Below are 26,904 nucleotides of genomic sequence, written 5' to 3'. Positions count from 1 at the left end.
TTAAAGCTGTAAATATTGTACATTTTATCATACATTGTATCTTGACCATATGTAAGATGAACTTCATGCTCAATATGATGTCAAGAATAAATAAAGCCTTTAGTATTATTATTATATTATTATAAAATAAAATAAATGATTTTTTTTTTCAATGCAACAATGTTTCCATGTGTGGTAGAGGTTGTCAACAAGTTTAATAAACATCTTATCATAAGAGAAATATGTAAACAAATAAAGATATTCTAATTCAGTATTTTATGTTAAACATTGTAAGCTTGTTGCACAATGTTTTATTAATTTTCCAAAACATCAAATACCACAAAAAAAGGTATTGAAAACACATATACAAAATTGAATCTCCGTAACATACAACATATACTATCCATTCAAACTTCCCTTTGATTCTGTATTCCTCATAAACGCTTAATACTCTATATAAATAATGTGTGTCTAAAACTCAGAATACATATATCAGTTAATTTGCGTTTGTTGTTTGAACATAATAATATGTATTGTTTGTTATTACATGAACACGAACTTTTCAAAAACACTGAAACAAATAGACAACAAATTAGAAATTCACATATATGTACAATGTATTTACTATACATTTTTAAGGAACTTAGATCAATGTGACAATATAGACATTAAGTTATCCTGTGTAAGAAGTCATTTTTGCCAAGATTTATTTGAAAAATAGCCAAGTTAGGAAATCGCCAATTCATGTCACCAGAATATTTGGTGTAGCTGTACATGGACAAAACGTCCGTTGTGTCTATAATCAAATTTGAAAAGTGATCGGTGCCTGTGTGTACACTTATTGCAAAATCTAAAAGATAATACAGATATGTAAATAAGAATAAATTATCAAAGTAGCTTTAACTTATCTAAACACACTTGTACAGTGAAGCCCTCTTTACAAGTGTCTAAACCACGAACAAAGATTCACAGAACAGCCAAATTTGGTAGAACTCTCACCATGATTTACGGAGGCCAGAAAGAATTTGTTATGGGAGGAGTTTTGAAATTTTCCGCCAAAAATGTCACAGCTTTTTCGTGCCACTACCCCGTCGTTTGGCTTCTCGAGTTTACTGTAATCTTGTATGAACTCCAAAGCCCCGCTGAATGGTAGATTCAGGCCGATACCCCATGGCGATGTGCCACACAACGCCCCGTTTACATACTGTTTAGCTATGGACACAAGATCGTCGTAAGTGATACCTGTTTTGGACTTGTAGGTGGGCTCCAGTGTGGCGTAGGCCGGAGACATGTTGCCGTCCTCTGTGCAAAACTTTGTGTGCTTTAATATATATGCCACCATTTTCCCGAGAGGCTTATATCTTAAGTAACCAGAGCAGAGAGTTTCGAGCGTGTCCACCACCTTGCTTCCACGCCAGGGTGCAGACACGGAGAACCATTGACTGGACGCCTTGTCCAATATACAGTTTTTGCTGTGAAGCGCTGCCGCAATGATGTTGTTTCCCATGGAGTGGGAAATAATTAGCTTGTTGACAATGATTCCTCCTGACTTTGAGCCAGTGGCAAACTCGCAGAACATTTCATGTAAAACTTTAGAGTCCCAGCCATTGTCGACTGTGTTGAACTCAATAAACTTGTGCGATATACACTGTGGGGTGTATTTTTCGATGTGGCCCCAGTAGTGTAAGCTAGTGAGAGTTCTGAATCCACTTTTTGGCGTCTCTACACCAATTCCGTGAACAAATAGACAGTCTGGTTTTGTACTTCTAGCAAATATTTCTGGTTGACCCAAAAGTACTTCACCTTTTCTATTATCATATTGGTTTCTAGTTGAATTAGCACTACCCTGTTCTAGTATGCTGAATGAAGACACCTGTGGGTATTTTACTCTACACTCGGGTGCATCCTTGGGCAGTTTGATGGAAGATCGGGAGGGGACCACCCATTCTTGAGGCTCAGCAACTTTGTTATCATACTTTATGTAAGCGATTCGATTTCCTCTTAAACATATAAATACCCTCTGTCCTTCGTATGGTACTGTCCATATACGGCCGGTACAGTTATCGTCTGTGTGATTAGATTCAGTGGAAATCATCATGAGGCGAAAAATTGAAAACCAGTCGAAGATTTTTAAATCGTTAGCGCATATCCAGCTAGTCTTGTTTTCTAGAGTGTACGAAACTACGGCTCTATGGTCCAGTATGCTGACGGTAGTGACGATGCTTTCGTTCCAAGGCGTTTCCACGCTTTTTTGTTGAAATCTCATGAGATTTGGCTCTTTTTCCCATCTGACAGTGACGTCCTTTGTACTCGTAAGAAGAGACGAATTTTCAGCTTGAATGTTAAACGAAACTCCAAACGAACTGGGCAGTTTATCTTTTAAATGAACAACATTGATTTTGTTGTTGAAAGTTTTTATCCAGTATATGCAGCCAAAGGTAAGACTGGCAACGACACATAACAGGACCAAGAAAATCACAATGACAAACATCTTCCGATATCGCCATTTTGTCTGTTGTGGTCTCAGAAGACTTTCGGTTTCGTTGGCCAACGGCATCCCGAGTTGTGATGAGTTCTGAAAGAATGAATAAAAAAGATGAAATATAGAAGAAGAATAGTAAGAGTTATATAAGCTTTGCTTATTTTACCACAATTGTGAAACAGGTTATTGCAACTTATATCAATAATTCTTGCTGGTCCGGATGTCTGCGCGCATTATGTCTATAAAACATCTGCAAAACTTTTACTTTACTTTGAACAGGGTCATCAATTGTCTCTGATCTGCCGATTGCTGTGTCAGTCACAGGCAAATACATGGCAATATTAGGGATTGCATGCCGGAAATATCTTTAATCTATTTTTTTGTATTCTTATTTTATTAGTTGTACACGTATTTTACAAAAATATGTTCATGGTCAGTTCGTCAAGATGTCTATTAATTATCGTCACTGGGTATATACAGTTTCCTATCTATCTCAAAAGCACAAATGTTAAAGAAAATCGATATGAAATCAGCATCCAGGTTCGATACTCACTCTTAATTAAATTATGAATATATTCTTCCTCAAGCTCAGTCTAAACAGGATCAAACACTTTTCATAGATAAAAAGTTCATAGTGTGCTTCAAATAACTTGTACATTTCATTACCCCATTATCAACTGTTCTCCCTTGGGGAGGGGATAAAGTTGAACTTAATTTACATTGGGAAATAACACTCTTTGGTATATTTTGTACATTTACAGCTAAAAATAATTCAAACTGGATTGGAATATTTTGGATGAGATGGAGAGAAAAAAAACTCCTGGTACGTCGTTTATTATAGTTTATAAAGGGAAATACCAAAGGGAAATAACAAAGGGAAATAGCATGTGTCTGGATTAAATATGAAGAAATGACAATTACAGTAGATGGTATGAAGAAATATGAACTATCCTCATACTTTGGACTAGAGAAGCGTGGCCAATACGATTTTGTCCATTTTTAGCAGGAAATAATTCAACTTTGGTTGGAAAAATTATAATGAAATTGTAATAGATGGTTTCAAAAAATAAAGATCTTGTTTTACCTCAAGGATAGACTAACGGGTAAAATTTGGCTTTATGACTAAGAAACTATTATTTCTCATTCAAAGCCTAAATGATTGAATTGAATAGTTTAGTGTCTCCCTTCACTCCGTTTACATGGCGAGTTATGTACAGTATTACAATGTATTCTCTCGTTACATACTTATACTATTTCACGTCTTCACGATGAGTGTAATATTACAGAGGTGACCGACGTAGGCCCTTAGGCCTTTTGCTGTAATAGCGACCTACTAGCAAAGTCGCTACAACGACAAGTCGAAATGGCCACAACCGGTCAACTTATAAATGGTCTATAGGTGTATATTACAGTTACTTACCTAAACACGCCCCGAGGCTATGGTACGCATAGATATGTTCACTCAAAGTGTTGATTTTATATATGTCTTTGTTTCTTTATCAACAAGGAGGAACTAACAATCAGGGAAACTCCAAATAAAGCACATGACTAAAATACTTCCTGTTTGTGTTCCTTTTATAGTATAGGTTTATTGAAGCGTAGTGGATAAAGAGATATATCAGTCAGGGAAGTTCAGTTCGTTTATAAAGAAGTTTTACTTAGCTAAAAAAAGTGAGAGAATTTTAATAAATGATTAAGATCTAGATTTATTTGTATTGGTATGACGAAGATATGGCGGTAACAGGTTTCCCTTCTTGCTGTTAATATATGTAAAACACTTGCAGTACTTCATGTGTGCCGTGTACACATGTACATTTAGACATATACAACGGGTACTTGTATCAGGTATGAGGAAGTACATGTAGATATACAATATGTAAGACGATTTCTGATTGGCCGATCATTAAAATATTAATGATTATTTAACAGAATAAATTCCTTTTTTTTTCAAGTCTCCTCTAAAACATTGAACGTGCATTCTATCCCCGACATGTATCAGACATATGGGGTGGGGGTGGGGTAGGTGGGGTTTGTTTTGGGTTGGNGATTTCGATTTCTCCATAAACACTTACTGTTTAGACTCAGTGGCGTAGCAATCATTTTTCGGAGTGTTTGCTTACAGAGGGTCGAGCGTCCGACATTTTTTATACGTATTTTTAAAGCTGACTTATATTTTTAGTTTTGTTTACAAACTCATTTAGGTGTAATATGGAGTTGGTAATGGTTTTTTATTAAAAACTAACATGAACAAATGTACAAGTAACTAATAAAGCTCATATACCTGTCGCAGCTGGGCACTCATAGTATGTGTACATGTACATACGTACATTCATGAAAAGTGTGTGATTATGAGACGGACTACAAAATATGAAAAGAGCTGTAGGAGAACAGCATAGTTCGTCTATTAAAATTATTTTTGTAAAAAGTGCTAATAGTAATTGGGCCATTACAGGATGTACCATCTTAGATAATAGATCAGGAAACTAGAACTACATTGTCGATGGAACGATGGAACACTCTCGTTATCCCCCCAAAGTAACACCCCCCACGATTACCATATGCAAAAATCAATTACTGTAAAATGTAGAACTCATGGTTATGTTTGATTTGATATGCTAAAGGACTATATATATATATATATATGACTCCACCCCTCTGAGCCGTCCCTAGGGGTCATATCAAAATTCTTTAAGTTCGGTGCACTTCCCCATACAGATATCTACCATGTCTAAAAGTTTTAAGTTCTTCTTCAAACATTGTAGAAAAAGTTATTTAAAAGTTAATAATATTTGATTTGATATGATAAATACTTTTTTTTTAATATTTGATCCCCATGACCCCCCGGCCCGGGGATAATAAATACTCAGAAAGTGTTGTGCACTTCTCCATACACCAATCTACCATGTCTCAAAGTTCAAAGTTCCTAATTCGGAGGAGATGTCGTTTAAAGGCATACCGTCAAATTTCCCCCTTTTGGCCCCGCCCATCTCTCCCCTGGGGGGTCAGGGACTTTATTTGTACAATCTTGAATCCCTTTCCCTAAAGATAAAATTACTGTTAAATTTGGTTCAAATCTGCCAAATAGTCTAGGAGGAGATATCTTTTAAAGGCATTCTATAAATTGACCCCCCCCCCCCCCCCCCCCCCCCCCAGGGGACAGGTGGGCGGGGCCAAAAGGAGCTAATTTGTACAAGCATGGCCATGAGTCCCATTCCCCAAATGATGCTTCCTGCCAAATTTGGTTGACATCTGCCGAGTGGTTTCAAAAGAACTAGAACTTGCCCTAAAACTTTAACCTGTAGAACTTGCCCAAAAACTTGAAACATTTCTGAAAGATTTCTGTTTTAGACCCATAATGAACAAATGTGGTCAAATTTGTTGCTAAGGAACTTCCAATGTAAAATTAATTAAAATTTGAGTTAACACCAAAACACTGCTTGCCCAAAAACTTGAACCAAGTGGGACGTATAGCACCTCTATTCTTCGAATAGACGAGCCAATAAAAAACTAACAAAAATACTCCACTGTTATAACAACTGCAGAACTTATTATATATATAAACACGGATCATCTTCAAAACTCAGTGTCATGTGACAGTGTCAGCATGTATCGGTTTGATTATTTACCTTCAGCGTGATGCGTGCATAATCCTGCAGATTTTTTTCAATTAAAATTCCACCGGTATGCGTCATTAAAGTGTCATTCCTATCAAAGAACAGGTTAAATGGGGGTAGTCCAGGAAGTTCCCAAAATGTTGGCCAACACTATCAACGACGACAGAGTTAACCCCCCTAGCCATATACATTGTTTGTATTATCATAACAATACATAATACGTTTTAAATCAGCTTTATTAATCTGGTGGGAACTTCCCGTGGTGGATTTTGTTTAAGCTAAATGGTAGGGTGTGTTTTTGTTTCCTTTTTTTACTGGAGAGAAAGGGTGCTATAATTAATTAAGCCATATTGTGTTTGTACACATGTGTGAATTTTTAATTATTTACATTCTGTATCGAGCATAATTCAAACGCCCCGGGGGTTAACATGAGTTAATTCTGTATAGTCTGTTACTTGGTATTATAATGGTGTCTTGTTGTGTACACAAAATGATGTACCAATGACGTATACATCTCAATTGAGGCTTGGCCTTAGTTACGAGCTCAATGAATCGAATGACACATAAACATTGGGACGCTAAAAAATGTCTGGTCACGCTGCATTTTCATTTACGCCTTTCACACTTCTATATAACAGATTAAATGTAACGGCTAGCGACTGGTTATTCAGGTTTGCAACATCACACTACATCCGGTATATCGTACGATCCATTAACCCACATGTGTCCCGGTGTACTTGGGTAGAACTGACCTAACGATTGCATTAAAGGGTCATGCATGTAAATTGAAATGTAGAGGTAAGTGGTTGATTTTTTGTATGATTTCCGCTCAATCTGATCTGCCTAGCGTACGTATTTGTACACTCGTGTAGTATCTACTAAATATATAGCCTAAAGAACGTCACACGTGTATTTAACACATACTGATTTATCTTGTGTTTATGGAAATATGATAGTAGCAATACCGTACTATATGATAATAGTAGAACTATTTATTTAGGTAAAAGGCAACATTACATACATTGTGTATATTCACCACATTTTCAATAGCATCGGGTCACACATGTTATATAAAGTCAGTATGTACGTCCATGTGTCAGTTGTCACATGAATTAATTGTTCATTTTTTACCTGGAATGACCCAGAAAGTCACGATGTTTTCAATTTCAATGGGGTACCTTCTAACGTGTGTGATGACTGTTTTAGTAAAGTCAAGTGTTTTCACCATCCATAGTCAATATCATAATCCATGATATTGTTACTCAATCACATGATGATGTTTAATAATGAGAATTAATATTAAGTCAACAGGGGCATGGATCGCTTTACTTGTAATATTAAAAAATAGGGATCTCCGATCCATGCCCCTGTGATTAAGTCACTACCTTTGTCGCTAATTACAGTACTTAATTTCACTCTGAAATTTACTACAACCGACCATTCCTCACAGACGGTCCGTTAAAATTGTCTGAAATACACTCATGCTATATACTGTCTGATATGGGTCACAGCATACGTACATAATGTCTCAAATACACACATATATATATAGATCACAGCACACATAATGTCTCAAATACACACATGCTATATACTGTCTGATATGGATCACAGCACACATAATGTCTCAAATACACACATGCTTTATTGTCCGATATGAGTCACAACACACGTACATACTGTCTCCAATACACATATGCTTTATTGATATAGGTCACAGCGCACATACTGTCTGAAATACACACATGCTATACTGATATTGGTCACAGCACACCCAAAACATACAATATGTGTGCTGTGACTCTATCAGTATATAGCATATGTACATTCTAGACATGTGTAACGAACCCTGGTCTGTGCTGCACATGTACCTCATTCTCAATAATGTAGGGGAAACGTGGAGAGAGCGAAAGTGAGCGTATCACCTGGAGTATTGAGGAGGAAGTACCTGACCATCGATACTCTAGGGGATATGTGCAGAGAGCGAAAGTCAGCGTATCCCCTCATATCCCCTGGAGTATCGAGGAGAGGTACCTGCGGTCGGGACCTCGTTGCATTTTAAACATGCCCTAAAGTTTTTCAATGCATGGAAGCAACAAAAAATCACTAAAATGAAGTTGGAAAAAAACACCCCGCCGAATGAAATAGATAAAAAAATAAACAAGGTCTCGACCCACAAGGTACCTGACTGCCCCTTAATATGTAATTGTACAAATATGTAACAACTTCCTCCTTTTTATTCGATAACCATGCAATACAGAGATATTCAACAAAACTAGACAGAAGGTAGAATTATAGATGTTTGCCTTAAACTGAATTGACAATTACAGAAATTTTGATTTTTTTTTTAAACGTGGTATTTGAACTATGTAGCTTGTTTAATTACTATCTGCTGAACAGAAAAATGATGTTATTTCGGGAAAATATAACACAATGAAGAATTGTAAAGCTTGTCGATTTTATGGACAAATCGTACACATTTTTACACCTTTGTGTACATACGCTTCACTGGTCATCTGTCTGATGGAGGTGACAGTGTAGTCATCGAAACGTCACATAGAAAATTGTACTGGTTGTGTTAAAAGAACTTCTCATAATCCATACTTACCAACCCGAATGCGTAGAAAAAGTAAAGCTGCCATGTTAAATTCGGTATAGATAGATATCTTTTACACCAGCTATTTTGTATCAGGATTTTTGGGTGATGAGCAACTTGTTATCAAGCGATCAATTTTGCAATTTATAAATTTGTATTTGAACTTATGGATCGTAATGTTTTTTTGTAGTGAAGAATTTTAGCGTGAACGAACAAGCTTAACACGTCTGTACGAGAGGTGTGATAAATAGGGGAGATGTAAGCCATAATGACTAGACCTCGTCACCTCAACAACACGTAATACCGTATATAAGGTGTTGAAACAAACCATGACTTTCTTGCCAAATTGTTCGCTAGGTTTTATGTTTTTCCAAACTAACGGAGTTCATAAAAAAATATACTGCATGTCTTTCGATTCAAAATAGCTATATAAAGATAAGAAATATGAAAATATGTTTTAAAATCAAACTTATGATGTATTTTTCATCAAATCTGAGTTCTGCTTAACTGGGACCCAGCCAATGGAGTCTAAATGTCATATACATATTATTACATTGTATATGTACATGTACCTATATGAAACTCACTGGTACATGCAGAAATGTGGCTTGAATGGCCTAATAAAAACTTTAACAACATGTACTAGAATATTTTTCACGTGTTTATAACCTACAGTGAAGTTTCATTTATATATTCTGTTACACGTATTTGCTGTGCATTGTATCATTCATGTTTCAATCTGAAATGAAAGAGAATGAAGAAATGTTCAGTTATATATATTTTAATTTGTTGTTTAAAACGATGTTTACTGATTTAAGTTAATTATGAAAACATTATTTGATTTAAACTATCTATAGCAAACATCTCAGTTAAATAAAATAGCACAAATTATTGCAAATGTTCATGTCATGATTACTTATAAGTTATTATTGTATTTACAGACTGATTAGAAATCCAAGATGTGCCGTTGGTGTGTGATTGCCCGAGACATCAGTTTTCTACTTCAATGATTACAGACGTGAGATGTCTAACCTACGACATTTGAATAGGTGAGCAATACAGGCCCATGGGGTCTCTTGTTGTCTTTCTTAGTTCTGTATGTTGTAGCAGTTCCTCATATGACAGTTCAAATAGTCCTGATACTCCCTGCTGGTAGCCATCCGATTGACTGTCTCTATTTATTCCAGACTCTTTTAGTTGTGTCAAGTATTTTTTTTATTTTTAAACTAGAAATATGTCAGAATGACATGAAAGTCATCCCATCATTCTGTATGATCATTTTCCGATAAATCATTGACCAAGCTACAACGGATACATTTCCACCTGTCAATCAAAATGGTAAACAATTACCAGGTGTAACTACATACATGCTGTTCAGGTAGCCATGCCAACACATGAAGTTAATAAGAAAGCATGTCGCAAATATAACGTTAGCGTTGACCGACACCTCGAATACGGGAGATCTACGCGCTGACACGGTCACCTGGCATGGGCAGAACAGGTAATATTACGATGTTGTTTTCACAACAATAAGTTTCAGAAAAGATTCAATCTTATATACGGATAAATCTTCTGCTATTTTTTGTTATGAAATACACTTTTCCAAGTAGTTTTCTGATCGTCTGCAAATCCGACTGAATCGGTCATCGGTGTCGGCAGAATGTGTACGCTAAAGGCAGTCACTCCGACGAGGACCGCCAACAGCCGAATGAATTCGCGAGACATGAAGAACACCAAACAATTGTGATTTCAACAATTTTCCTTCGAAAAGAAAAGATCGGAATGTTTTTGACTGTTTGGAACCCGTTGATATTTTTAAATTTTCAAACTCAAACTTTTATCATTATCGGTTCAATTCGTATGGATGCCCACCTTGTGAATTCCTGCCGGTTAATGGTATGACGTGACGTTGACTCTTTGCGGTACACAAACTTTCTAACTTCGCCACTTTACCCATGTCGCTTTGACACATTCCTACGGTCAAGATTGATGAGTTCAGCATGATTTTACCCAAGAACGACATTTTGACGACATTTTAACCACATTTGTACAGTCCGTGTACAAAGTGTATCTGTTTGGCCGCGGAATCTTGAAATATTGATCAAATGTTGACACCTGTATATCACTATTTTCTTAACCTACAATAGTTACTGAACATCTAATGAACTTGAATTATTTAAAGAACACGCATTTTTTAATGAACAAACAATAGCGAAATAAATAGATAAATCTTGTTTCAAGGATCATAATAATATAATAAAACAATAATTTGATTGACCTCCATCATTAAACTCCATTCATTTAATGAATCTATATCATTTGAGAACCCTACATTAGGCCAAACAAAAAAATGTATGTTTCCAATAACATGTTTGAAAAATCTAGATTAGGCAGGCAACAAATGTCATTTTTACATCGTAGAAGAGCAGTGGCGGACCCAGGGGTGATGCCCTAGTTGCCCGGGCAACACCATTTTTTCTGTGTCCAAAAATAATCTGGACTTACGTTTTTGAAGATTTTCATCTTTTTCATAGGGCTTTTCTTCTAATATCAACCATCCTGTGAACTATGATTATCTATATATGCCTAAGGGTGCAGTTGCCCAAACAAGGAGTACTCTAAACAGGTCATTGGTGAAGGCTCAACGGACTGTCTACCTTATCGTATTGTTCTATAATGTCACGGTGTACATGTGGTGATCACCCTGTCCGTTGAGAGAGGATAAAACCATCTGTTGGAATTAGGTATATATGTTAATTGTTATTTCAAAGGTTGAGTCCATTTCATGATAGATAAACCTGTATTTTGACCTGTGGTTTCATGTACACATACATGATCACCAGGAGTGATTTATTATACCTGTTAAAAAATGTAAATTTCAAAAATGTCAAAGACAATAAAGCATCCACCTTAGCATCACGTTATCAGGTGAATAATAAGCATTGTTAGCATGTATATATATCCTTTTTACCAGGTGTTGTTCTTGTACATATGCATGCATAAAGATTCACAATAAAAGACAAACAGTCAAATCATAATTCATATTAATGACAAAATAAATCAATATTTAATTGCCAAAATGCTCGCCTAAACTAAATGCACATGAAAGGCATGACACAAACATCAACATTTTAACCAAAAACCTACATTTTTACCATTGTTTCAGAGAATTTGTTAACACTCGCTCCGCTCGGCCATTAAAAAATATAAATACTCTATGTTATAAAATAAAACCTTGAATTTCGATCTGTTTGACAATGGAAATAATGTCCGATAAATTCTAGCTTTCTACGCTTGGCAGTGCTTGAACAAGTTTAGTATTACATCTCCAGAAAAAAAATTTGCCTCGCTCTGCTCGCCAGGGAAATTGTAATTGTCATAATCTCAGAAATAATTAAGTTCTATATATTGTTTGGTGCCAGAAAGTAGTATACATGTACAACCGACATGACAATTATAATTTATTAGTTTTTTTGGAGTCTTTTAAAACTGAGTTTAAAATTTTGGGCAACACCCAAAATTAATTCCTGGGTCNAAATTGCCTAGATAGGCACAAAAAGTAAGGGTAGGTAGGGTTACCGGAAACGACGTCTGTTATTTGTATGGCCTTATTTAGTGACCATGTATTATTCAATTCGATTCAAATTTATTTGCACATTTGTAACTACAGTACAAAGTAGTTTAAAAGCAAAAATAGTAAAACACAGTGAATACATACATAGACATGTACATGTAGAAAATTCGCAAAGTGATTGCTTATATGTCTAATATACATTAACATGAACAAAATAAACATAGCTTTAAATATTTTATCAACCTAGTTATCCGAGAAACTAAATTATTTAACGAACCTACATAGTTTAAGGAAAATACATATTGATAAACGAACCGACGTTACTTAAAACCAACATCAATGATTGAACAGATTTTGATGAATATATTGACACAACAGTATACTATGTACATGTAGTTGGCATGGACCTCGGTTATATAAATTCACGCCTGCTTTTGTTACGCATTTAAAACAACCCATTTCATTGGCTCTACCAGATAGATCAGCATAGAAATTGTTTCACGTGATATGTGTTAACAAGTCATCGAAGTGTTTAAAAGTGCCCTGAAATATCTTAATTCTGTGATTCAATTTCCTCGTGTCGGATGACTTGACATGTCAATACAAGTGAGTCATGTGGTCAAATATGAAACTTAACTATAAAGACAAGGAAAATGACGACAGGACCGATTGAAAAAATTTCCGTGTTAAAACACAAACAAAACTTCCTTACATTTGTCCAGGGTACCAGGTATGTACATGTACTGAACAAAACATAAGCTAAATATGTTACATTGTATATATATAATGTACATGTACACCTACTGTGTGGAAGTACTGTGTAGCTATGATTTTGCACATCTTACACCAGATACACACTAACATTTTTTTGTTTTATCACTGAACATAAATGTATATATCTTGTACAGATCAATATTTTTAATTGAGGATAGTAGCACAGGAGATATATTGGTACAGGTACATGTTCCATGTTGGCTACATACATACAAAGTAATTTTATGACATTTTCAACACGTTATATGGTATACACTGTATGAACAAATGTACCATTTACTTAAATTTCAGAATTGAAATCATTACTCTATATTATTTGTAATGGTATGAATGTCATTTGTTTTTAAACATGTTGATGCTGACAGATGTACAACGGTTCTACATTGTGTATGATATGTACATTGTACTTACAGTATAAGTAAATACGACATTTATCACATACCTGTTTAATCTTGTTATAGTAATACAAGCAATTTTCAGACCATGAAATACAACGTGCAATACAGAATGTTGTATTTACCTACTAGCCGGAACTACTTTTTATGGGAATCTCCTTGTCATGGCGAACTGAAAAGTTTCCGGTATATGCAAAAAATATCAAAGTTTATAAAATCTTTGTAACGATCTCTACAAAATAAGGAAGGTATGTGATAAAAGCATGACCACACAATTGTGTTTTTCTAACGAACCAGAAAGCACTCATTTATTGCGCGGACGTATATATTCACTCGTTGCGCGCCGCGCACTCGTGAATATATTCGTCCGCGCAATAAGCTCGTGCTTTCTGATTCGTAAGAAAAACACAAGTGTGTGGTCTTGCATATGTATCTGTGGGTTTTTTTAATTTCCGTAAGTTCAGGTACATGTACGTTACGTTATACTTCCATTGGAGATGATCTTCATTACTTAAATAAGAAACTGTTCTTAATAAAACCCAGGTGTATATGTCGTACGCGGGAAGGTGAGTTCTATTGTCTAAACTTTTTCTTTTCTTTTCAAGGTAAATTGGATCAAGACGCTTTGCCATGAAGAATATCAAAATGGCGGACCCGGAAAGAATTGGGCTTCTACAAACGCAGATAAGACGTCCCTCCAGACGACCGTACTGTAAACTGGCTTTGGCCGTCCTCTGTCTTGGAGTCGCCGCAGTGGGTATACTCGTCTGTCTCCATTTTGCCCACTTATACGTTACTGACACACGCGCCACAACAAATACAACTTTGCAGCACATATTTTCACATTCCTTCAAAGCAAAATTAAAGCTATCGAAAAATAAACAGGAGGAAGCCGAAGATACAAACATATCGATTGATGTTGACTGGAACTCCGATACGCGTTCTGTTACATATCAAGAAACTCGAACAAGTGAATCACATTCACTTTAACATGGGAACAAAACCATTACCAGGTTCATTTATGCCAACAATTCAGCAGTGTTAGGCGTCATGTATGAAAAGGAAGAGCAATGGTTTTGTCAAAATGACACAGAGTCGGTTGAATGGCTCACAGTGTTTCAAATCATTCTGCAGAAACAGGCTAAGTCATACACCGGAAGTCGCGGAAATGATCAGAGTTGTACCGGAAACGAATTGTATACAAGGATAGCAGGTCAAACGATCTTCTTCTGTATCCAAGACTCGCGATTGGTGTACATTGACCACGCTGGAACACGCGCCACGGTGACGGAATGGAATGCACGTCCATTTAATGTAATTAAACTACCTCAACAGTTAGAAAAGTGCAATGCTGTGTACCCAAATATATCACTTTTGGAAGACGCTATGTCGTTAGCAGACAGTTTTACTACAAAATCAGGAAAGTCACTCCTAAAACGAAAACCAAAGAAACATTGTTTGTTCGTTCACGGTGCAGGTGAGCACCCGGAAACAGACAGATACATGGACATGCCAGAACTACTGCACTACTGGGGGCACATTGAACGATACACTCCACAGTGCCTTACACGACGCTTCATGTGGTACAACAGTATTAACCGTGGCTGGGACGATACAGAATCACATAAGATGTTCTGTGAATTTGCAATCGGTAATTCGAGTCGGCCTATTTCGCATAGTATGGTATTTACACACTCTATGGGGAATCTGGTAGTTGCTGCGGCTTTCCACAGACGCTTTTGTAAGTTCGACCATAGCACTAGTGAATGGTACTCTATACAAGCGCCTTGGAGAGGGAGTAAGGTCTCAAAAGAACTTTATTCCCTTTGCTCAAAAAAGAACCTAGAAACAAAAATAACCTACATTGTGCTGAAGGAACTACATTATTGTGACGTAAACAAAAGTCGCCCGGCACAGGCCTACATGTCGATGAACACCTCGTACGTTTCACCGACTGGTGTGTCTTATAAAGACCTTATAAGGACGGCCCGACGTTATATTTCTGGGGCTGTGTGCGGTAATAGCGCTTTCGGAATGGGTCTGTCTCTTTCTATGAGTGCCCGCTTACACCTTGTGTCCGCGTACACACACTTGCCACTCCCAAACGACGGTTTAGTTGCGTTCGACAGTTGCAACATCACAGGCAGTTTTGAAAATAAACCAACCGCCAACTACTACAGTGGACATTTCAATCACGCCGAAGGAACATGTCGTTTCGGAGAGCGGCGTTGTTTTACGACATCCAATCAACACCCATGTCAATGGTACTCCAAAAATTGAGTATACATGTAACGGTCGACAACTTAAGGTTGTGACATTTTAACATCCCATTAGAGTTCGAATATCATTCATTGCAATTTTCTATGTGTATGTACGATTACTGTTCTGACTTTTGGAATCAGTTCATAATATTGTGATTCATAGGTAAAACCAATACCAATGACAATGTCAATTAATTTACATCTTTTATTTATTTTGTACTCGGATCTCTTTTAATAGATTATTTAATAAAATACCTACATCAAGGAAGGCAATTGTTTTTCGATGAGTTTTGTGTTTTTCCTTTTCAAATTTGACATTTGATACCAGCACTTGTGACATTTTAGTTCTTCTAAACTAACAATAGATCATGTGAATCTCTGCTTCTGGCTCTGGTGTTGCGAAACACGTTTGCCTGACTCTATGATCAAAATATATTGCTTTACACCCGCCGTTTATAATATATTTAGTATAGGAAACTGTTCCCTCCCATACAGGTCAGATTATGTCCCGGGGGTGGGTGGGTGGGGGGTGTAGATTCATATGCAATATGTCAAGAGTTGCACTGTTTAATATTTACATTTTCATTCAAATCATAACGTTTGCCTTGAAAAACAAGTCATTTGCAATCAGAAGTATAGTGTTCGCATTCAAATAGTTATATTATTGTATTCAAATGAAATGTTTACAGTCGTAACATTCAGTAGTGTCACGTGCATCAATAACAAATATTTACGTTTCAGTGTACAGTGTCTGAATTCTCAACTGTAAATGTAGCTGTGAATTCATAACACTGAGGCATATATTACTTGTGAATGCATTCCAATCGGAAACTTGTTCAGGTATGTCCGCCACACGAAATGTAATGTAATCGGGACCACGTTTCATGACATCAAATTAAAACCTTGATGGAAATTCTTCGAAGAATTCTTATTTGAGTTGTTTGTTTGTTTGTCAGACGAAAATGTTAACCACAGAAAACACGACATTGCTCATGAAAAACAAAATGACTGTTCCACACTTTGGTATACCTATTTGTTTAAAATGTATCGTAAACTAATAGAAACAAGACAAAAGTATAAGACTGTTTCGTTGTTGTCAGTTACGTTAGTATTTAGTTTTTAGCTCACCTGGTCCGAAGGACCATGGTGAGCTTATGCCATATCGCAGCGTCCGTCGTCCGTCCGTCTGTCAATTTTTCCTTTAAAACGCTACTAGTCCTGGACGGCCAAGTAGAATTTGACTAAATTTGGTCCGGAGCATCCTCAGGTCATGGGGACTCAATTTTGTATAAATGATTGGTGTGGCCCCCCTTGGGGCACAGGGAAGAGGCCCAATAGGGGAAATAGAGGTAAAACCTCTAAAATCCTTCTACCGTATATTAAAGGATTTTATCCTTATTTAGTCTGGAGCGTCCTTAGGCCAAGGGGACTCAATTTTGTATAAAGGTTGGGTTTGGCCCCCCTGAGGGCAGAGGGGCGGGACCCAATAGGGGAATAGAGGTAAAACCTTTAAAATCCTTCTTCTACCATAGGGATTAAGGCATTTCATCCCAATTTGGTCTGGAACATCCTTGGGCAAAAGGGACTCAATTTTGTATAAACAGTGAGTGTGGCCTCTCTGGGGGCTGAGAAGCGGGGCCTAAGAGGGAAACATAGCAAATTCTTCAAAATCTTTCTTCTTCTGTAGGAATGACAGGATTTTGTCCAAATTTGGTATGAAGCATCCTTGGGTGAAGGGGAAGCAATTTTGTATAAACGGTGGGTCTGACCCTCTTTTGGGCAGAAAGACGGTGCCCAATAAGGGATATAGAGGAATAGCTTTAATTTCCTTTTTTCCGTTGGGATGAAGGTATTTTGACCAAGTTTGAACAGTAGCATCATATTTGGAAGGGAAATCAATTTTGTATAAATGGTGGGTGTAGCCTCCCTTGGGGCAGAGGGGCGGGGCTGAACAGGGGTAATAGAGGTAAAACCTTCAAAATCATTCTCCTACCTTGAGGATTAAGGGATTTTATCATAATTTAATCTGGAGCATCCTTGGGTCAAGGGGACTCAATTTTGTATAAAGGTTAGGTGTGCCCCCCCCCTGGGGGCACAGGGGCGAGTCCATATAGGGGAAATAGAGGTAAAACCTTAAAAGTCCTACTACCGTCGGGATTAAAGGATTTTATCCTTATTTAGTCTGGAGCGTCCTTAGGCCAAGGGGACTCAATTTTGTATAAAGGTTGGGTGTGGCTCCCCTGAGGACAGAAGGGCGGGGCCCAATAGGGGAAATAGAGGTAAAACCTTTAAAATCCTTCTTCTATCATAGGGATTAAGGTATTTCATCCCAATTTGGTCTCGAGCATCCTTGTTCAAGGGGACTCAATTTTGTATAAATGGGGGTGTGGCCCCCTAAGGGCAGAGGGGCGGGCCCAAAAGGGGAAATAGAGGTAAAACCTTCAAAAATCCTTCTTTTATCGTAGGGATTAAGGGATTTGATTCCAATTTGGTCTGGAGCATCCTTGCGTCAAGGGGACTCAATTTTGTATAAATGGAGGGTGTGTCCCTCCTTGGGGCAGAGAGGCGGGGCCCAATAGGGGAAATAGAGATAAAACCTTTAAAAATCCTTCTTTTATCGTAGGGATTAAGGGATTTTATCCTTATTTAGTCTAAAGCATCCTTTGGCCAAGGGGACTAAATTTTGTATTAATGGTGGATGTGGCCCTCCCCGGGGCAGAAGGGCGGGGCCCAATAGGGGAAATAGAGTTAAAACCTTTTAAATCCTTCTTCTACCATAGGGATTTCATCCCAATTCGGTCTGGAGTATCCTTTGGCAAATCAGACTCAATTTTGTATAAACAGTTAGTGTGTCCCCCTGGGGGCTGAGGAGCGGGGCCAAATAGGGGAAACATGGCAAATTCTTCAAAATCCTTCATCTTCTGTTGGAATGACAAGATATTGTCCAAATTTGGTATGAAGCATCCTTTGGTGAAGGGGAAGCAATTTTGTATAAACGGTGGGTCTGACCCCCTTGGGGGAAGAGAGGCGGTGCCCAATAAGTGATATAGAGGAATAGCTTTAATTTCCTTCTTCTTCCGTTGGTATTAACGTATTTTGACCAAATTTGAGAATTAGCATCATATTTGGAAGGGAAATCAATTTTGTATAAATAGTGGTCCCTTGGGGCAGAGGGGCGGGGCCGAATATTGGAAATAGAGGTAAAACCTTCAAAATCCTTATCCTACCGTAGGGATTAAGGGATTTTATCCTAGTTTAGTCTGGAGCATCCTTGGGCCAAGGGGACTTAATTTTGTATAAATGGTGGGTATGGCCCTCCTTTGGGCAGAGGGGCGGGGCCCAATAGGGGAAATAGAGTTAAAACCTTTAAAATCTTTCTTCTACCATAGGGATTAAGGTATTTCATCCCAATTTCGTCTGGAGCATCCTTGGACAAAAGGGACTAAATTTTATATAAACAGTGAGTGTGGCCCCCCTGGGCGCTGAGGAGCGGGGCCAAATAGGGGAAACAGCAAATTCTTCAAAATCCTTTTTCTTCTGGAGGAATGACAGGATTTGTCCAAATTTTGTATGAAGCATCTTTGGGTGAAGGGGAAGCAATTTTATATAAACGGTGGGTCTGACCCCCCTGGGGGCACAGAGGCGGGGTCCCATTAAGTGATATAGAGGAATAGCTTGGTTTTTTTTTTCTCCTTTCGTGAGGATGAAGGTATTTTGACCAAATTTGAACAGTAGCATCATATTTGGAAGGGAAATCAATTTTGTATAAATGGTGGGTGTGGATCCCCTGAGGCCTGGAATGGCGGGGCCCAATAGCGGAAAAATATCATATTCTTCAAAATCTTTCATCTTCTTTACGAATGACAGGATTTTGTTAAATTTGGGATAAACGGATAAACGATAAACTATTCCCCTTCGTTTGTCTTTAATATGAAAGAAAGAGAATCCAAAACCTCCCTTGGTAGCCATTCTGACCTGTCCACTTACTTACGTCATTGTTTGTCTATGGAGCTGAGCTGATTATGATCGTATGGAGCTCGGTTTATGACAATTATAGGGCATAGTCTCTTTATAAACCCTTCCAACTCAAAATATTATATTCGTCTGCTGTGAAGCTGACGTAAACCACTCGAACAAACAAACACAAATATTTATAATGAAACCACAACACGGTAAACGTTTATGCCATACCGATGATGACCAATGTCCGACCCAAACCTGGTCCTGCTCTTAATGTTTGGGTTGTTCATTTTATAAGTAATCAATACATGTACAACATATTAGTACTTGACAATTATATAGTTTCTTGTTTTTCTTTCTCCTAAGTGTCATCACTTGTTCGCAAGAAATACTGTAAATTTAGGATAAATTGTTGAGATAATTTTATTCAATTGGGAATTCAGCGCAATAATTTAATGGTTTGTAAAACAAAGAAACCATATTTTGTTAAATAGCAGCAGCTTTGCTTTTGGTCACTTATTCGTCCCCAAGTAGAAGGCACAAATGCACATTTCCCAGTCTGTAAGGGCGTTCCACATTAGTAGCCTCTTACATGGAGTGTTTTCCTCAACCCTCTGCCTGCTGAGGTTGGGTTATAGGATGCACCAAATTATTTAGTGCAGATCATATACATGTTTTTTTAAATGTCTCTAGAAAAGGGGTATAAATAATTCAATAGAACTCTTCATTCATGTAGTTTCAGTCATGGAATTCGTTTAGAATGCATACTGGTGGCGATCAGATGAATACCCCTTTGACATTAGTATCAAGAAAAATTCTTACTGAACTTTTATGTTTGAACTCGAATCGGATGTCTAATTGACTTAACTCGTGAAAGATGACTATAACACAAACATAGGTATTAGGTATTAAATACAGTATGCTGAGGATAAATGACACTGTATCCTACAGCAGTTTGTCCTTCTAGAGCACATCGATAATGCTAGGGGCCAAAATGTTGGAATTACAAATAGGCCTAAACCACTGTTGAAACAGGAGAGGCGTAAAACCCGTTACTTTATAATTTTGAAATTTTAAAGGTGTGCTGGTTAATTTAAAATAAAACAATTTGTATAATGTGAAAATTATGAACCACGCCACTACTAAAAAACGAGATCACTGTGGTATCCACCAGCAGAGTCTACTACATGGACGTGTACCTTGTATCTTCTAAGATGATCGTAACACACACACAGCCGTTGCACCTTAAACATTTGGTAATAGATACAGTATATTTCAAAATGAATTACACTGCATCATACAGCTGTTTTGTCCTTCTAGGACTCATCGGTGATGCTTAAGGCCAAAAAATAAATTGGAAATCGAGTAAGTTTAAACTACTGTTGAAACGGTGCGTTAAACTCCTTAATTTATGAGTTTCAAAATAAGATATGAATATTTTATAGTGTGTATACTATGAACCATGTCATTACTCAAAAGGGCTCATTGTGGCCATTTAAAAATAATTCCCCCTGAAATTATACCTGTTCTACAACTTTGTTCACTAATTGTTTAGATCCGTCTGATGACAGCGTGCTGTTCTATACATACTAGTTCAGCATCAATCCACCTCATCAGAACCGTCCGACCTAACACCAACATCGAAGGCGTCTGCTACGGTACAAACTCCCAAGTGTTTATCTGTACAAAATGGTGGCTTATTGTGTCATTTCGTCTCTTTGGTTTTTTCGCGTTTAACGATCGCGAAGGAACAAACAAATTTCGCCTCGTCACATTCATGTTTCAGAGGGTGAAAAGAGGCACTAAGTATCGTTCCTTCGCAGCGAGACAACAGTATTTATTGTTCTTGCGTTTCCTTTTAACGTGAAATAACGAGGAGACGAAACAGCATAAATCAGGCGCCATTGCACAAGGCTTGAGTAAGCGTATCGTTTTTGTGAAAATTTGTAAATGTACATCCTGACTATTCTATCCTACTTAGAAATGTAACAAGGCTATCATTGGATGTGCTCTAATAAGTGGTGAAGGTACAGAATCAACAATTGACCCTTCACATTTTCATAATTTGTCTGATGAAGGTGACAGAGTACATATCGTACTAATCATCGATATGTCACATAGAAACACTTTTTGGTTGTGCTACATGAATCTTTTCATCATACTGCCTTGATTGTCACCGTTAATTGAGTTGCACTTGTGATAATTAAAAACTGAATATGTATTTTTCATATAATGAACCAACGACAAAATATTGCAAAATATGTTTTAGTCAAAAAAGTGATTATCTTAAAGTGTAATCGATTGTTCTTATACATTTGATTATTAAACAATATTGATATATTGAAAATCTGAATTTTAGTGATTAATTATACCTGAAAAATATTTAAAATAAATGCTTAATATGCTATTTCTGATATTCTATAAAAAAAAGTATATAATTTCTACTTAGGTCAAGAATCAAATTTTCAAATTCACTGACGTCCCTCCTTACTTAGTATAGACATTTAGACAAAGGATAAGGCAGTCATTATAACAACTCATTGACGCAATCTCTTAACACATTTACAACAGCAGGGTAACAGTGAAAACAAACGTCTGATTTAATTGAATACACTTTGGAATCCAAATCTATTGCTGGATTTGAAGAATATATGCTCATATCTAAAATAGTTGTAGTAATGTCCAGGCAAGCTGTGAATTTCCAAACAAAGTCAATTCAAACTATAACTCAACGTCCAAGTAATGAAATTATGCATGCATCAGAATAGAATGCGTATCTCATTTGTAAAAAGTTGACTTAATTAAATTCTAGTGAAACACATTATCACAAGGATATATCTTCAAATTCAAGCAGCACTATCAACACAGTTAGCTGTATAGAGGTCATAAGCAAACTGCCCTGGTGTCTGAGGTTTATCTTTTGCAAAACATTCAGTTTATGATCTCAATACTTAAAAAAAATATGCATAAGTGGGGTTGATTGCATATTTAAGTTGGAAAGGTTTTGCATGACTTTAAAAAAGTAGGTGAACGACTGAAATTTCTAAAGCGTTCCAACTGTGAAAACAGTATTTTAACAGTACGCCCTTGTTTTTCACGATTGAATTTATTAAAAAGTTCATGGTATTGTACACCTTTTTTTTCCAGGAAAAAAGTAATATAGTATTTTGTTCTATAAAATGAAAGTGCCTATACATATGGGGAAAATACGGAGTCACCAGGATTGTTTTGGAGATTATATGTTATTCTATAAAATAGATAACCAATAATAAAGAAGCGTTTAGTGAGATGAATACCGAAGATTAGAGCACATCAAGTTTTGCACAAATCTGAACCCGATGTTTACCCGTTATATGCTCTTGTGTCAAATCCAGTCTAGATGGCGTATCTATAACTGTCTGAGTCAGAGTAACTTATCTGTGATGATGTGAGATAAGTTTGGAAGCAGCTAATGATGAAGAACGTAATATTTCTTCAGTCAGCGTGAATTGAAGTCTCTCTGATAAGACAACAATGGCTACTTTATTTATCCGGCAACAGGATAAAACGTTACGGAGTGTTTTCCTTGTTAAACAAATGCTGAATTAATGCGTTGTCTACGACATGTAATCTAAACACTGGAGGGGCGGTTAAAGCTGTTGTGAAATAAATGAATAACGCTTACATCATATTGTAGTTTGGTATTAAGGCAAATGTTATTGTCATAACGTAGATAAAAATAACAAATGTGAAGGTGACAAAAGCATATGTGACATATATAGTGCACAGAATTCTTTAACTCGGGACACATGAGTCAAGGAGATTGTTTTTTGGCCTACGTATACTTATCTTAAATATTGTTAGATTAATAATTATTGCCCATACATACGACCGTAAGGCATCGCGTCAAAACCCAACTAACCAGTCTAGTGAACCTATCATTTCCATTGACAAAGTAAAACGGAAATAACTCTGATATGACTGTAGATTAAAGGTAGCAATACCTTACGAGTCGACAAGGCATCTATTATATTCCAAATTACAGATAATACACAAATCAAGGCAGTTAAAACAACGTAATCTAATGTAAACGAACACATTTATTTCTCAAGGAGAATACGTTAGCCTGTTTCATTTTTCTATCTCTTACCCGGAACAACACATTAAAATCAGCACATTAGACTGAAAACAAACATGCAAGATGAAATATTCAAGTGTCGATGTGAACAACGAGGAAACGTCTGGTAATTACAATCAGCTGTATTGCAAATGATCACTTACAGACAGGAAGATTGTGTTGGTCTTTTTTAATAAGGCAACGGTTATGTCATTGCTGTGAAATTAACGATGTATTTTTTATAGAAAAGATGAACACTGAAATGTTGATATTATATAAAAACTATGCAATGTTTTATAATTTTTCCTGTGTTTTAAAGAGTATGTAACATATGTGTATCTGATATATGAAATATATATAACTTTTAACAGGAATCTATATCATTTTTTCTTTCTTACGTTTACAGAACCAGCATATTATTGTTAATGACCACCCAAGCTTTGAACCTGTGTCGAGGTATTTAATTTGGCATCACTACCATATGGCTCCATAATAATATAAAAATTCATTTTAAATTCTTACTTTATTTGGCTTTTTGCATCAAAATCAAAAATCAAAATAGTCAATGCCTTTTTTGGGTTTCTAGATATGTTTCTGTAATCTTCAAATCACACCTTATCACACATGTAGTGATGATTCCGTTTTAATCATATGGATATTCTTAAGTAATTAAGTGGTGTCAATTATGAACGGTTAGGAAATAATGATAATAATAAAATCGGGCAAATTGAGGTGAAAATAAAAGCCAGCAAGATGCTATGAATACTCCAGAAAGCTAGTAAAATTCATGTGATCAGCACTGAACACAACATAGACTGGTTTTTCAATAATGATTCAAAATCTAGCTTCAAAAATCTGAATAATCGTAGTAACGAACAGAACTGCGATGCGCATACTACTAAACTAGGTTTCAACGTCAAAGTGTCAGTTGCGATTATTTTTTCTAAATATGTTTGATCGTGTTCCTACCATTATTTGCTTTATTGCTCCACTTGCCCACTGATTTCCAAGGTTATCGATAAGTTAAGATGTTTCAACACTTACATAGAAAGTTAAGGTTTCCTTAAAGCAATGAATGAACTCTGATATATCAGTTGGTCACAAAGATAAGCACGTGTTTACTTTGATTGAAAGGCTAGAATTAGAACTAGGGTGATTCTGTTTCTACCAGTGTTAAGCTGTACACTTTATTCGATAATATCTCCATTACGTTGGATGTTTAAAATCCTTTAACCATACAAATTGGAACCAAGAGCATTGTTGCAATATTGACTATCTCAATCCAATAAAAAGATCGCAGTTACGTAGAGAGGTTATCATGTTGATCATGTCTTGATTCCATTTGTCCTAGTTATCCATTCGACGGTAAAGTTGACTAATCTCCATGAGACCAGGACAAGTGACATATCTTGAAATGTATACGTCATAGAGAAAATGCCACTCCCCTTCTTTTACAGATAAATACGACCCCTTTATCAGTGCAAGCCATTGAAAAATCTAGAGTAAGGGGATTTTAATATTAGTGTGTATATGTGCATTAACGACAAACATGGGATGTACAAAAACGGTAATATGGATGTTGTGCATGTTGATCTTAGAAATGAGTGAAATAATGACCACTGCCTACATGATCCAATACCCAATGGTTCACCCTGTTTCCATTGACCAAACCATTTCCACTAATGACCAACTTGCGAAGCTGACCAAACGAATGGACGAATTGGAGCATCTGTATTCCAAAGATGTGAACGAGCTGAAGAGACGTGTAGGTGAACTCGGATCCAATCGAGACATCACAGAAAGATTGCTCGTGTCAGTGAGTAGTGGCAGTTTAATGTTGCTTATTAACATTCTTTCGTGTTCCATTCTTCATGTAACCACCATTCTATTTAAATGAAGTGATTTAAAAATTACAAACTTGTAAAAAAATTTTGGGTCAGTGATTAATTATGTTGCCTACGTGTTGAGCTCTGTAATATGTAATAATAATATAGTTTTTCGACTGCCCTTTACAACTAATAATTTCCTTTCTTAACAGGTCCGTCTGACAACGTTGTGGCGTTCCATATTATCCTAACTCACACAATCTACGATCCAGTCCAAAACTCACCAGTCATTTATGATCACTTTATCACAAACTCTGGAGGCGCCCACTACAGCACCAACACTGGAGTATTTACATGTACAAGGTCTGGAGTTCATGTATTCTCTTGGTTGAAATATGTGTCTGGGCATCAGTTTATTGATTCTGATTTAATATGCATCATTGCCATTATTGGTTCCGCGGAAATTGCCCAAGGCACGGGTTACGGAGGTGCAGGATCTGCAACAGCCGCTGCACACCCGGAGGTCGGGGATGAGGTGTGGGCACGTGTAGCTGACCATGCTAGTGGATCCGATATACATATCCTGCACGGTCAATGTTTACTGGCTTTCGCCTGAGTTCATAAGAGACATTAATGTTGTGTTTCTTTTAAAATTTGCTATTGGCGAAGTTCAAAATATTGCAATGAGGCTCATCAAGCGGTATTGGGTTGATTCTTTTGGACAAGACTCGGAATCCTTAGATGTTTGATAAAGTTTTAGTTAAACACTTCGGTGGATCGTTGATCGTTATGAATATTATGAATCAGTATTTGTGTATAAAGGTGTGTACATATCTCTGGCTAGAAGAGGTTCTCTGTTACCTGTTGACTATTCCTTTTGATTTTTCAAGAAAAATATTGAAATGAAATAAAATTTATGAGAATTTTAATTAATTAAACTGTATAGAATGTAAAAAGCAAAGTCAGGAAAACGACGTGTTAATTTTAAGGAACTTGATATAAATTTGATTTAACGACAACAAAATCACATCAATAATAGTCCAAAGATAAACTCTGGTGGTATGTTTTTTTCTTATAGTTATCATTTTATTTGGGGGGAAAAACCACAGTATTCTTGTTTAAAAGTTTCTAAAACATGAGACTATGTAATAGTACATATAAAGGTAAATGAAAAGCAATGAAGGTAAAAGATCATCTTTTGTAGATTTGATAATGATCTTTTGGTGGTGTGAGGCAAGATCGTTTATGATATTTTGGTCAAGACATTGCATCCTCGGCATATACGTTCTATCGTATCCTCTTTTCAAAAAACAAGATAATACGGATGCAAGTTAAGTAATTCGAATT

The 26,904-nt window shown here is 36.6% G+C and overlaps 2 protein-coding genes across 4 annotated transcripts; one reads left to right on the top strand and one right to left on the bottom strand.

The window, feature by feature from the left end:
• Positions 1–304: 304 nt before the first annotated feature.
• LOC110440598 lies at positions 305–6,208 on the bottom strand. Of its 2 annotated transcripts, none has more exons than XM_021483745.1 (2): positions 6,088–6,208; positions 305–2,554 (listed from the first exon to the last, which is right to left on the bottom strand). In XM_021483745.1, exons 1-2 carry the CDS (start codon positions 6,151–6,153, stop codon positions 917–919), a joined length of 1,704 nt encoding a protein of 567 aa, XP_021339420.1. In that variant the 5' UTR covers positions 6,154–6,208; the 3' UTR covers positions 305–916. The 2 variants fall into 2 exon arrangements, with proteins under 2 accessions (XP_021339420.1, XP_021339421.1); XM_021483746.1 differs by lacking the exon at positions 6,088–6,208 and adding an exon at positions 3,882–4,002.
• Positions 6,209–6,740: 532 nt separating this feature from the next.
• On the top strand, positions 6,741–15,953 carry LOC110440616. 2 transcript variants are annotated; one of them, XM_021483772.1, is made up of 3 exons: positions 6,741–6,873; positions 9,613–9,720; positions 14,020–15,953. In XM_021483772.1, exon 3 carries the CDS (start codon positions 14,465–14,467, stop codon positions 15,692–15,694), a length of 1,230 nt encoding a protein of 409 aa, XP_021339447.1. In that variant the 5' UTR covers positions 6,741–6,873; positions 9,613–9,720; positions 14,020–14,464; the 3' UTR covers positions 15,695–15,953. The 2 variants fall into 2 exon arrangements, with proteins under 2 accessions (XP_021339447.1, XP_021339448.1); XM_021483773.1 differs by lacking the exons at positions 6,741–6,873; positions 9,613–9,720 and adding an exon at positions 13,829–13,868.
• Positions 15,954–26,904: the final 10,951 nt, after the last annotated feature.

Source organism: Mizuhopecten yessoensis, unplaced genomic scaffold, assembly GCF_002113885.1.
Source record: "Mizuhopecten yessoensis strain PY_sf001 unplaced genomic scaffold, ASM211388v2 scaffold11185, whole genome shotgun sequence".
In the NCBI taxonomy this organism is placed as follows: domain Eukaryota; kingdom Metazoa; phylum Mollusca; class Bivalvia; order Pectinida; family Pectinidae; genus Mizuhopecten; species Mizuhopecten yessoensis.
Note: the sequence above shows the minus strand (reverse complement) of the source record. Positions and strands in the feature narration are given on the sequence as shown.